The 14,146-nt window shown below is 42.2% G+C and overlaps 1 protein-coding gene across 1 annotated transcript in view; it reads left to right on the top strand.

The window, feature by feature from the left end:
* The window catches only part of IGF1R (insulin like growth factor 1 receptor), a 274,707-nt gene that overhangs the window by 190,646 nt on the left and 69,915 nt on the right, over positions 1 to 14,146 (top strand). Inside the window, exon 3 of the mRNA XM_075006985.1 lies at positions 10,281 to 10,593. Within this exon, the coding sequence (XP_074863086.1) occupies positions 10,281 to 10,593 (313 nt within the window). The remainder of the gene's footprint in view (positions 1 to 10,280; positions 10,594 to 14,146) is intronic.

The raw sequence follows: 14,146 nt of genomic DNA, 5'->3' as shown, positions 1-14,146 counted from the left end.
TATAGTGTGGCTGTCCTGGGACTCATCCCAGCAGATGTTGGGGGGGACATGGCTAGGCTGGCCGAAGGCTCTTCTGGAAGATGGTGTGGCGGGGGGGGTCACTTGGAATTTCTGTGGGCTTGGGAGGAGGGGCTTGTGTCCCTGGTCTCAGGGGAGGGGCAGTAGTCCCATGGATTTGTGCCCTGTGGCCCAGAAGTGCCCTTGGTGGGCACAGGGAAACGTTAGCATTTAGGATAACTGTGACATGGGTGATGCTGTATAGGGTGGTGCATGTATCACTACAGGTGTTCCAACATCGCCTTTATGCTAAGGAATGCAATTCCAGGTAATGCACGTGTTTTCCCATTGGCGTCAATTCATGGCTGTGCCATAGTTGTGGTCAAAGGGAGAGCTAGGGCCTTCTAAAGAAAAAAATCGTACTGTTGAGCGACCCTGGACATTTTTCTCTTTTACTCTACATCCAGTTCCTCTTTGACTTCCTTTCTATGGGGGGAGAGGTTGGAATCTGTAAGTGAATCAGAGTACTGACACTAGGCCACAGGGCAGCCCAAAGAATTTTTAACATGACCATAAAGGGAGAGAAGGTGTTTGACTTTCCAGCATATATGCCATTATTGACCATTGTATTTTTATAATATTGCTGTCAAAGGAAATCTGTGACTATTTCAGATTGCTTCTGCACACAAGGTGATCATTTGTGTGGATTCTTGAAGATTCCATACATAGGCATGTTTTATTCAAGTTACAGGGCACAACACAACTCTGACAAAACAACTTTGCACCAAAGCATGTATGAAGAGTAACAGATAGCAGTGTTAGTCTAGATACTATCAAAACAAAAAAGCAGTCCAGTAGCACTTTAAAGACTAACAAAATAATGTATTAGGTGGTGAGCTTTTGTGTGATAGACCCAAAGCTCACCACCTAATAAATTATTTTATAAGTCTTTAAAGTGCTACTGGACTGTTTTTTGTTTGTTTGTTTTTTTGTTTGAAGCAGGTATGTATTTATACTGAAATGGAACGGGTGTGGGAAGAAGAAGGTGCTGCCTGGAACAAATTTGGAATAGGTTGGCAGTCCTTAGAAAGGTTTGTAGGATAAAATCAGGCTGGTAACAGCTGAGACATAAACAGGTAAACATAATGACTCTTAGTGAAATGAAGTTTGGTCAAATATAATTCACAGTCAGTAGACTGAAAGCCCTCATCTTTTTATTTGGCCTCGAGTTCGTGTGGACCTTTCCAAATGTTTTAGAGTACAAATGGTAGTATGCAAACTGGTGATTGAGGAAGGAGGATAATTCATTCATAATTCATAGTGACACCATAGTTTCAAGAGTCAAACCTTTAAATAGACATTGGCAGGTAATTTCAGAAAGTGTCACATTGTGTCTGTCTTACAGGAAAGGAAACTGTTCAGCATATGGGTGCCTGGTTTTGTGACAATTCCCTTTCTGTGGATTTTACCTGAGACTAGTGTCTGGTTTAGTTACTTCGGAAAAGAAGCAAAAAATTACAAGGCAAAAAGTGTTCACTTTTGGTGCTGTAGCTAGATGATGATCTTGCACAGCTATTTAAAACAAAAGTATTGCCTCTTCTGGAGAGGCCATTACCAGTGTTTTTATGTTGGAATATATTGTTGTGTGTATATGAATATGCCTGATTATTTACGTGCTTAATTTGAGATTCAGTGCTTATTGCGAATAGCTGGAAGTGGGTTTTCTGGTTCGGGGAATGCAAAGTGGGGGGCAGGGCCCCTCAGGGGGACATGAAATTTCATTGGTGGGGTGTAGCATGATCAGCTGCTGGATCTCAAGCTCATCCAGCTTATTTAAAATGTTTAAATAGGTTACTCTTGTGTATTCACATTTATATACTGATTAACAAAGTTTTTACATTATACGTATTTTCTTACACATGCTGAAAATATTGTGTTTTTTTTTCTTTTTTCCCCCCCAGACAAGCATAACTGAAATCTCCATTGGCTTGGATTACATTAAACAGCCTGGGGTGGGGGGAGCTGCCAATTGGAGGGAGGAAAAGTGGGTTCTGATGTAAAAAGTTTGCTCGCCCCTCTTCTAGATGTCGTCTCTGACAACTCCCATTACAAAGTGAAAGGCAAGAATATCTCCTGTGTGCACTCCATGCTTCATTTAAAAGACAATAGATTGTCTTTGAAACTCTGTAGAGTTAATGCTGTTTAAAAAAATCCCTGTCATTTAAAGGAATTAACATTCAAAAACTACTCGCCTGTATTGATAGATAAATTTTGACAACCAATTTTTACAAGGATTGCTTGGGATAAAACGTTCTTGTTCAAAATTACATTCTTGTTCTTTATGCAACAATACTTGGATTTTTTTAAATGGGGAGGAGAGGAAGGAATGAATATTATTTTACTAGGAGAGACTCCTTCTTAAAAAAAAAAAAAAAATTACTTATCCTACGCTTGGCAACCTTTTGCTGTCCCGCTTGCAGCTGGCATGATGCCAGCCTTGGCAGAGGCTAGTGCATGCATTTGCCAGGCAGTCTTCCTCCACTTGCTGCGTTTTCACTCCCTGTGACTGACTGTTTATTCAGCCGATTGCTCTGTTTCAGCAGTGCTGAAGTCATGGCGTCTTGGAAATGATAAGAACACTTATTCTGTCCAAACTGTAAAACAACCATGATGTCAGAAATCTAAGTGATCTCTGAGAGCCTTTAGCTTCGGGAACACTTCAAGAGAAGCTTGAGATATTGGATGTCAGAGAACTCACGGCTGCTTTTAAAAAAGAAAAGCTAAACAGTCCAAGAAGAAGCTGCCTTATTTTTTTTTCCCAGGGTAGTGTGCTAAGATGAATGTCAGGAGAGTTTCCCAGTCTTTCATTCATCTTGCTTTATCTGTTTGTTTTTCAGGCAGTTTTTGATTGGGAGTGGGACGTCCTCAGCCCAGAATGTTTTATAACTTTTTTTTTTTTTTTTTTTTTTGTGTGTAAAACAGAGGTTCTCAAATTTCATTGCATCGCAACCCCCATCTGACAACAAAAATGACCTGGGGGGGTTGGGCGACTGAAATCTGAGCCCGACTGCCTAGTATGGGGAGGGGGCCCAAGCCTGAGCACTTTGGGCAGCGGGGGCCAAAGCTGAAGGCCAAGGACCTCACTACTGGACCTGGGCAGCGTGGTTTAGGCTTTGGCCCCAGGCTCCAGCAAGTCTTACTCCAATCCAGATGACTCTATTAAAAACAACCTGGCAATAGGTGTACATGTAAGTTATTCACTGAACAAGCCCCTTTAAATGAAATGGTGTCAATTGCATGTTGCACACACAGTGATTAGAATATTTAGCAAGTATTTTAGAAGACCTGATGTATTTTGTTAACTTGGAATTAGATTCCTTTGAGGAAAAGGGAAACATGAGGACAGGGCTTGGCAATCTGCAGCTGTGGAGACGCGAGCAGCTCTTGAAGGAGTCACTTGCGGCTCCAAGCGCTGCTGCTGCCATTTAAACAATGTCTGCAGTTAAAATGGAATTTAGGGTTTTTTTGTTTAAGGGGCAGCAGCCTTCAGAGCCGCATGTGGAGTCAGAAGCAGCAGGGAGCCCTAAGAAACAGGAGGTGGGGGAGCAGCAGTGGAGGAGCAGAGCAGGAACCCAGGTTCCCCAGCACTGCACTACCCAGCAGCCACCTCCAGGAGCTGTAGGCAGGTGCCCCCCGACCAGGCCAGGGAGATGGGGGAAGAAATCAGCTGGCTCACCCCTGGTCATGGCCAGTGCCTCTTCCTCTGCTCCCTGGCTGGCAGGGCTTCATCTTCCTCTGGCTGCTGCAGCCTGCTCTGAGCGCTGTGGTCAATGGTAGCAGCCAGGGAGAGCGTGAGTGGCTCTGCTCCAGCCGCAGCTGGGAGTTGCAGCCAAAGGGAGAAAGAGAGGTGTCTGCTTCCGTGCTGCCACCGCTGCCACCAACTTGGAAATGTCCACCCGCAGCACCCAGCGCTAGCACTGCCACTGCCCGGACTGCACCATCTGCCTGTGCTGCAAGGGAGGCAGGGTGGGCACCGGGTCTGGGCTGCTGCCTTGCACCTCCGCAGCTGGGGGAGGTGGCCAGTGCACAGAGTATCTGAGACAGGTAAATTGGCGGGGATGAAGGGATGGAGGAACAGGTTTGCAGGATGGAGGGATAAAATTTGGGGAAGGGGGGCAGATTTGGGTTTTGAGGCAGGTAAACCCTGGAGGTGGGGGTAACAACTTTCTAACTGATACAAGCGTGTGCACTGTTGTTAAAATAGGGGTGGCAAAAAGTGCAGTTTGACTATTAAGGACTGTCTCGCATTCATGAGCATTGTGGCTCTTGACGTGTTGATTTTGTAACCGAAATTGAAAAAATGGCTCTTTTTGCTATTTTGGTTGCAGACCGGTGCATTCGGAGAAGCAAACAATTTCTGTGATTATTTCTGGTTTGTCTTACATCAAAGCTGTGTATGGAGTGGCTTTTTTGGGGTATAGATTGGTGCTGCCTTCCAAAGCTTTCCAAGTTTGGGAAGCGTGCTGGCTGCTTAGCCATTCACATCGTGGGTGCATTAGTTGCAGAATGTTTTTCAGAGTTGAAGGAGCAGGGTGGGTGGCTGTTAATACGTAGTATGATATAAAACAAAGTAAAATCTATTGGAGGAATTTGGACACTAGGGACCCCAATTAAGTAGCTGAAAAGAAATTAATGCAACACTTCAGAGGCCTGAAGGGAACTTCAGAACGTTTAGCCTGACCTCTTGTATACCACAGACCATTAAATTTCACCCAGTTACCTCTGCATTTTGCTTAGTAACTTGCGTTTGGCTACAGCCTGTCTCTCAGAAAGTCATCCAGTTTTGATCAGAAGACATTAAGACACAGAGAATCCACCACTTCCCTTGGTAGTTTGTTTCAGGGGTTAATCATTGTTAAAAATTAGTGCTTTATATTCCTAATCTGATTTTGTCTGGCTGTAGCTTCCAGATCAGTAGTTCATATTATGTCTTTCTCTGCTAGATTAAAGAACTGTTTAATGCCTGGTGTTTTCCTTCCCCCTCAAGGCAGTTATACACTGTAATCAAATCATCTCTCCATCATCTTTTTTGATAAGATCAGCAGAGATTGAGTGCTGCCTGAGTCATTTTCTCCAGACTTCAGATAATATTTTATAGTCTCTGAACCCTTTTAAATTTTTCTACCTCTCCTTTTAAAATTTGGCCACCAAAGCTGTAATCAGTATTGTTTGCTCTCAGTCCCTCTCCAGTGCTATATACAGAAATAAAATCACCTCTTTCTACTCATCACCATTGTTGCTACATCAGCGCTGCCACTAACTTGTTTTGCCTTAGCACCATGCTTGGCGTTCATGTTCATTTATTTGTCTACTGTTGCCAGTGTTCCCTTTAATTTTTCCCTCTGTGTGTGGAATTAATTTTATTATGTGCACAGAGGCATGTGAAGATGTGTACCACCAATAGAAATACAATCTGCCAGCTGTGAGCGCTCTGTTAATCATCTGAGCAGCACTTAAATTTTTTCTGGGTGGCCATACGAGCACTCACCTTACAGGGAACACCCCAAATTTTTATGAATATGTTACACCAGGAGTGGCCACTGCCACCAAGCACTTCTCCCTCCAAGCGCCAGGGAGGGATGTATGCGCAGAGGAGCAGTAAGCACACGCAGCACACAGGTATTTCATTGCAAAAGAGCCACATGGGCTCAAGAGCCGTGGTTTGGCCACGCAGTATTACATGTATACTGTAACGTTTACCAATTAGTGATCTCAAGGAATGAGGTCAAGTTGGTTTGTTTGGCCAAGCCTTGCTTCCATAAAATCATATTGACTTGTATTCTTCAATTCTTTATCAATTGAACTCTGTATCAGCTTTTACATTATTTTGCCTATCACTGGTTTCAGGCTATTCATTTCAACCAGCCTTGCGGTTGTCTTTTTATATATTGGCATAACATCTGCCCTTTTCCCATTGTTTTTCATTTCCCTGGTGTTCTAATATTTATTACAAGCTAGCATCAGCTTGTCAGATATCTCCTCAGCCAACTCTTTTCGTAATCTTGTGCGCTGAATTTAACAGTCTTGAGACTGCTGATTTACTAGTGTTAATTTGTGGCAGATGTTTAAATCCTCCTTAGTTACTAATGGATTGAAAAGTACTTCATCCTCATTTGAAAAAAATATTTCCTTCTGTATTTTTTCCCCAAATACAAAAACAAGTGAAATACTTCTGTGTTTTATGCATCGTCAACAATTTTGCTGTCTCCAGATATTAGTGGTCTTACACCATTGTTACAGTTTGTCCAATATTTTTAAAAAAATAAACACTCTTATTGTCCTTCATCCTGCAGGCATGGATTTTTTCCCCCATGTCTTTAGATTCTTGTGAGTTTATATTGCATAGTATATCCCTTTCCTTCTTTCCCCCATCATTGTATTTTGTTTTTCCTAATCAGTGCAATTATTTTTGTCAGTTTGAGTTGACTTTTAGCCGAAGTCATTTTCTTGGTTATGGAGATGTAGCTTTGTCAATCTAACATATTAGTCTTAAAAAAAAAAAAAAAATTCCAGTTTTAATTAACACTTTTCTGTCCGTTCTCGTACCTTCCATGCCAGTCATGTTGACCACTGTCGGGTTAAAAATAAAATACCACACATTTATTTACACGTGTTACTTTTTGCATCCTTGTCATATAAATGTGTGCGGTTTTGCGTGGATCAGCTGTCTCCTTCATTGGTAAGGTTTGAAATGTAAACTGTCAGTTGCGGGTGAAAGTTCTGTTCCCCAATGCTTGTTTGTCCATGAATGGTAGAGAAATTGAAAGGATATTCCCCTGGAGTGAAATAATCTAGACCTCTTTATGCTATATTTATCTGCACTGTTTATGCATCAGCATTTGTGTTTTGTAAATGCCCAATTAAGAACAAAAATCATGTGGCTCTGCTTTGATAAATCTAGTGATGAACTTTGGTCATGGAGGCATTTTTTTTCTTAGCTGCTTTGTGAACTGAAAATCTATTTAACACGCTAAATCTTAGCTTTGGCACCCATGCAGAACAGCAATCGTCTGCTGATGAACCACATGGCTAAGGGTTTTAAAGAACTCTGAATAATCTTGTGCACTCTTAATATTTATATACATTAAATTGAGGCACAAGTTTACAGTAGTCTCTAACAAGGCTAGCATTGAATATACTCATCCTGTTGCATTGATACCACTCAAGAAACCTGAGACCTTTGTCCATGTTCACTTAGAGTAGAAACTCAGTTATAAAGATCAGTTACAAACTAACCTGTTAACCATGCACCTCATTGGCGCTGTGCGATCAGGCAGCAGCAAAGATGGGGGTTGGAGGAACTACTGTACAAGTGCTGTGTTCAACCGCTACTACTACCAAAAAAAAAAAAGAAACGAGCATTTTACTTCTGCGTGGTAAAATTTCAAACGGGTTTTAAGTCAGTGTTCAGTTGTAAATTTTGCAAAGGACAACGGTAAAATTTTGTTGAGTTATGAATGTTTGAATTTTGAGCAACCTCCATTCCCTTGGGATTTGTAATGCTAAAGTTCTACTGTCTATCCTTCATTCTGCAGTAGTGGTGGGCAACCTGTGGTCTACTAGGATTCCATGTGGATGCTGTGGATGTCCTTCCCCCACATGTCTCTTGCTCACCAGAGCCCCTCACTTCCTTCTCTGCTTCCTAGCATTTTAAGAGCACTGTGGATCTGCCAGTTTGTGCTTGTCCCCTTCCTCCTGGAACTGGAATGTTGCAAACAGCTGATTCACTGTGTTCCACTCCTGGGAGGCAGGGGCAGAAGGGTGGCCAAGCACAAATTAATGGATTCGTGGCTCTCTTGAAGTGCTAGGAGGCAGGGGGAGGTGTGACAAGTGCAGAGCTCTGGTGTCCTGGGGTGCAAAAGGCAACTGGGGGAGGAGTGCAGATAAGAGATCCACAGTTTGTAGGGGCATGAGTTGCTCTGGCCCACTGAAGTTTGAGCCTATGATTGGTTGCTCATTGCTGAGATACAGTGTACATCAGAAGTAGTTGTTTTCATTTCTTGTTTTTAGTCTGAGGGTAATTATTTTATGTATCTTTCCTGCAGAAATTAAATATTTGGGTATATGAAAAAGTTATTGTGGTGTTTATTAATAATGATCTCCATTGCTTCCCTTTCTTTTAAAAGTGATTTATTGTCGGATATATTTTGGTCTGGAGTCAGAAATATTGCACATGCAAAATCTCAGCATAATTTAAGCCAAATTGGAATACCACCGTAAGGACCACCTTCCACTGAGATACATGGTCAGCTTTCTTATGCTAATTATGACTTGGGCATTGAGTTTACAGGAATAATAAGGGGGATAGAAGGTGCTGAAGAATCATTATGATTGTTGATAATTCACGTACTAGAAGTCAGCTTGGTAGTTGGGTCATAGGCTAAATATTTAGATCTAGCAATTCAGGAGGAGAGTGGAGGGACTGCAAACTTGAGTGTATTTGATGCAGAGACTATTATGAGAATCAGCGTGGGATCCCCCAATGCCACTATTACAAATAAACTTTTCAGAGTAGAACTGTGCATTAAAGCTGGCAAAACATTCTCGTTCATAACCGAGACTTGGTGTACAGTGACCAACTCATGCAGAAGTATGGGAGGGACTGGAAAACAAAATTTTATTTTTTCTTGTTTGTTTATACTATGGCTTTGCCCAGCAGATCCAGTTGTGACTGGGGCTCTCTTGTGGTAGGTTCTGTAAAAACATGTAGGAAAACATGGCCTCTTATCTCAAAGTATATTCAATGAAAGATTGAGATCACCTCTTGGATTCAGACATGTTTCAATATGGTGAAACAGCTTTATTTTTACACTGAAAATCTGCAGTTGGTTTCACAGACCATATTCAGCGGAGTAGCCATGCTAGTCTGTATCTGCTGCATCTGTTAAAAAAAAAAATGCATGAATCTGACAAAGCAGTTCTTTACCCATGAAAGCTTATGCTCCAAAAAAAAAAAAGTCTGTTTTTACAGACCATATTGCATGCAGGACACTCAGTTCTCAACTGTTCTGGTTCAATGCAGTTTTCTTTTTCTAAATAAACTGTGGCAGAATGTGCAGCAGATTTGAGGTAAAAAGAGAAATGCACAGGGTGGAGAAAAATCTGGTGTATTGTTTTGGGAATTTCTCCATATCGATCATTGGGGGTATGGTGCATCCTTCTTCACTTGCAAAGTTACCTGTGTTTCTGGTTGTACGCTTTCTGGTCATGGAGTTTTGGTTCAAGTTTCTTGGTGTTGATTTGCTTGGGCTTTGCTGTAGTTCTACTACTGAAATTTTTTTCTTATGCTGCTGTTACTGATACTGTGTTTTAGTTAAGTTAGAAAGTGGAATACAGTTACCTAATGAAAACCAGATTTCCTATCTGTGTTTATTTACAGAGCCTCTGGCATATAGCTAGCATGGCTAAAAGGCCATAAAACATTGTAATCAAAATGTTGTTGTTACATAAATATAAATGCTGCTCCTTCTTTTGATGTTACAATGGTAAAACTGTCTCTTGAAGATCCTGCTTTCCATTCATTTTTTTCCATACCCTGTGCCCACACCTACACCTTATTTGGTTTTTAAATAAATACACTTTTTTTAAACAAATTTATGTCCTACAAGTCAGATATTTGTGGATAGGGTGGAAGTGTACTTTGTTTAGGGGTAAAATAGTAAGCCTATGATTCCACTGCATTTGTTGTGTAGCATGTGTACTTTATTAAATCCAGTTTTGTATACGTAAGCAACATGAGGATGCTACAGTGGGGTCAACCTAACCATGTGTGCTGCAGTATAGCAATGCATTATTGTATGAATGTAATTAAGTCGTTCAAAGGGAGCTTGTTTTGTTGCCTATAAAAGACCAATTTGAAATACAAATTGGAAAGACAAAAAACCCTCTCCAAGACAATAAATCAGCACTCAAAAATGTAACCATAATATCAGGGCTATCAAATGGGTTCCAGTCCTCAGTTGCTTCTGTTATCCTGATGTTGTCATGTCTTTCAGGAGTTTTCGTCATTACTTTACTGGCTCATATTTTAATTTAAATCTGAGAGATATCCCTTCAGGTTACTTGAAAATTCTGAGAAAATGGAATTTAGTTTGCTAGACTCACAGGTGTCAAAGTTGTCAAGGGTGGATCTGGATCCAAGGGCAGATGAGTTCACAGTATGTTCACCTGGTTACTTTAAAGCTTGATGAATAATTTATTCTTCTCTTGCTTTGTCTTTGTAGTGTGTCCCAGTGCTTGTGGCAAGCGGGCTTGCACAGACCAAAATGAATGTTGCCATCCTGAGTGCTTGGGGAGCTGCACCGCTCCAGACAACAACACAGCTTGTGTGGCCTGCCGCAATTACTACTATGAAGGCATCTGCGTACCCACCTGCCCACCCAACACCTACAAGTTTGAGGGCTGGCGCTGCGTCACTAGAGATTTCTGTTCTAAAGTCCCTGCACCAGAGATCAGCGAGTATGAGAAGTTTGTGATCCACAATGACGAGTGCATGGCAGAGTGCCCTTCTGGATTCATACGCAATGGGAGCCAAAGGTAAGCCAGCCCGGCGCCTTTTGTCTATATTCTGGCAAAATGTTGTGATGCAAATGGTAGTATTGAGTGTGAAGGACGTGGATCTGGGAGCGACACATGCTTGCGTTATTGTTTGTAGCGTTCCACGTGTGATTTCAGAAAGATCATCCCCTAATTCCATGGCCTTAACTGTCAAAGGGCCTCATCCCAAGTGGTGCTGAGCATCTTCATCTGCTGCTGCTATCAGTGGACATAGTCTAGTCAACACCATGAGGATGTGGCCTTGAAGTGAGACAGTAGCACAGTGAAAAAGCAATGGAATAAAGTGGGGAGACGGGGGAAAATGCCAGTAATCAATGGAAGCACACAACTGCTCTGAGGACATGGCCGCACAGAGCCAATTATAAAGTAGTTTTGTTTCTGATGTTAATTGGCTGTTTACTGACAAATACTAGCATTCTGACTCCCCTCTAGGTCTGTTATGTACAGTCATGTTGGAGTGTCTAGGTTTGTACAATTTCTGGTTCACCCTAGCAAATGTCAGTGCTACCTCAGTCAGAGTGATAATGCTATTAGCTGCTGTGCTATTTTATGTCTAGGACTCTGCTGAATTCACAGCTGATGTCGGTTAATTTCATGGCCAGAAGGTTTTATAATTAGTCAGTTTCACGTTTTCAGTTGTTTACATGTGCAATTTTATGATGGAGTAATGGGAGAGGGGGTCCCCTACCCAAAAGGGAAATCACTGGGGATTGCAAAGCTCTGAAACGAAGGTTGCAGCATTGATACCTTCCCTTTTGCACTGCCATCAGAGCTGATCTCTGCTGCCCCTGAGAGCAGCTGTGCAGGGGAAAACGTAGTCATGTCCCTCCCCAGCCTGGTGAGAGCTAGCAGCTAGGAGCCCCCTCGCACAGGGTAGATCAGAGCCACCTCTGTATGCAGATATCTCTAGCTTCAGGAAGTGCTGTGCCTGCACTGCTTTCCTAGCTGGGAGAGGCACCTGGAGACACATTTGATCTCATCTCTTTCTCTTCCTTCCCCTCCCCCCACAAACATGACCATGCAAGGGGAGAGGAAATTCCATCACTCCCCATTCCTGCCCTTTCCCCTCCCCTCCAATAGCTAGATTTCATGGGGAAGATCTGATTTCATGGCCCATGATGTGTTTTTCATGATCATGAGTTTGGTAGGGCTCTGTTCAGTATTAGCTGTTGTAGGGAACTGCTGCTTACAGGAATATTACTGTGATTTTGTCAGTCATGTTCCTGGAATTGAAAGTACTTGGAGTGAGAGCTATGTTTTGGTTTGCTCCTTTTGCCAGTGGTCAAGGCAGCAATCTTAGTTGCCTACCCTCTAAAGCAATGGCACTAATAACTGTTATTTCCTAGCAGTGTTTAGGAATTCTCAGCTGTAGGACTGCATAGAAAAATATCTCCCTATGAACAGACTGTACCATAGTTTTATCTTTATTTGTGCAAGTTAGTTAGGTTGGAGATTGGGAAATATTCACCATTCACTGCATAAAGCGAGAGAGAATGAAAGAGTATCATCCAAGTATGTGTCTTCCTAGGAATATTTCCAGTTCACATTGTGATGCAAATAGCTTTGCTCTTTGCTAGCTTGAAGCCAAGATGTTCACCTGAGAAACGTGTCCCTGCTGTTTTGGCTGAAGCTGCTATTAGTAGCTCTTTGAAAACACTCTCAGAAAACAGTATAGCCACAGCTTATCTTTTGTATTCTTATGCTCAGCAGCAAAGGCTGAAAGGCATAACTCAAGGCCAGGGAATATTTTGTCCCCCAGTTTCCCAGAGCTGCTGTTAACTAAACACCACATTTGCAACTGTTTCTTAGCATTCTTTGTGCACATAGTGGAATGCCTTTTGCCTGTCTTCAGCTCTTAGGCGCATGATGCTGTAGCATTTGAAAAATAGGAACTTGTGACTAAGAAATGGAAGCTCCTTTCCTCTATTATAGCTGTGCCCGTGTTTTTCCAAGCTGAAGAAGAGTTGTTATCCTTTAGTTAACAAATAGCAAGTTCATTTTTACCAGTGGGCTCTCAAGTGGCCATCTTTTTCACAGCTGGGGTTTTCTTTTCCTTGGTTGTTTCCCTCGCCTAGAAAAATGTACTGTTGAATACAGGCTAAAAATATTTCACTAATACAAAGGCAAAATGAAAAAGTGGTGAAATAAATCAAGGAATGATAGGGTTGTATTTGACCTGTAAGGAAGATGAATCCCTTAGTGTCACAGTGATGGTGTCCCATCAGTGCATATTGAGGTTGTATGCAGACAGCGTTTAACATAGAGCTCTCCTCGTTTCATGTTTTGCTAGGCTTCAGCTTAAAACTTCAGTGAGGAGGACTGAGGGAAATTTCATGTAACTGTTCGCATTCTGGCCCCTTGCCTTAGTTTTAGTACTGAACTATTTCAGCGGGTCAAGGCTGGATTAGGTGGTTGTCATGGAATTGTACCTGTCTCTTTAGCGCGCACACATACATGCTAAGAGCACATCTGTACTTACGGGAAGATGGACTCTCCAGTGATTGATCTTCCAGGGTTTGATTAAGGGCATCCCTGTCAACCTCAATATTCATCACAGTTGCAGGGAGTATGGGAAGTTGATGGCAGAGTTTTTCCTGTTGACCTTCCACTATGAGGACAGTGGTGGAGTTGACCTATGGTATGTTGACTCCAACTATGGTATTCTTATAGCCGGAGTTTCATATGAAAGGTTGACTTTCTCCTTTGGTGTAAACTTGCCCTGAGGCTGGGGTTTTTCAAAGATACCTCAAGGATTCAGGTGTTGAAGGTTTACCACTTCAGGCTCCTGTGAAAACTTCAGACTAGTGCTGGAACCAAAGATGTTCTGTCGACCAATTCCTAGAGGGCCACTGATGTCTGAGTGAGGGCAGTGACTTGTTCTGTGCTCTTGATAATTTCTTCTTCAGTTGTACACAGGGTTCCCTGTAAGCTGAGTGCTTGGGTGGCCGCCCAGGACAGATTGAGGTGCTACCCTGCTGAAAAGCAGAGCAGCCGCGGTGCCCACAAGCAGCAGCATGTGTTACTTTTGGTGGTGCACATAGCAAAATTTATTCTGCCCATGGAAAAACAATGAAGGGAACACTGAGTACACGATAGTAAGTGTAGGGATGCAGCATAGAATGCAGTTGATCCAGAGGGATCCCACAGCATTTCATAACCTGATTTACATACTGTGCATGCAGAAGCAGGGGGAGGAATCCATTGCAGCTACCAGGATAGTGAGATATGGAAGTAGTTTAACAGGTAGCCTTGGGGTTTAAAGACATTAGCACTACACACCAGATTAGGACAGGAAATGATTCAGGAATAGCATATTCTATGAAGCTGGTAGGGTGGTGAGAAAAACGTTTTTGTTGTGCTCAGTCGTACCTTACTTCAACTTTTCCAATCTTTCGGTATACTGCCTTTATAATCCAAGTTATTCCTTACATTGTTTTATTAGGACAACAAGCTCATGAGGAGATTTCTCAAATAATCATTTTCCTTAGAGCACTTAAGTTATGAGGGTCACTTCTGCTCATGGAACTCATGT

The sequence above is a fragment of the Carettochelys insculpta genome, chromosome 12 (genome assembly GCF_033958435.1).
Source record: "Carettochelys insculpta isolate YL-2023 chromosome 12, ASM3395843v1, whole genome shotgun sequence".
In the NCBI taxonomy this organism is placed as follows: Eukaryota; Metazoa; Chordata; order Testudines; family Carettochelyidae; genus Carettochelys; species Carettochelys insculpta.
Note: the sequence above shows the minus strand (reverse complement) of the source record. Positions and strands in the feature narration are given on the sequence as shown.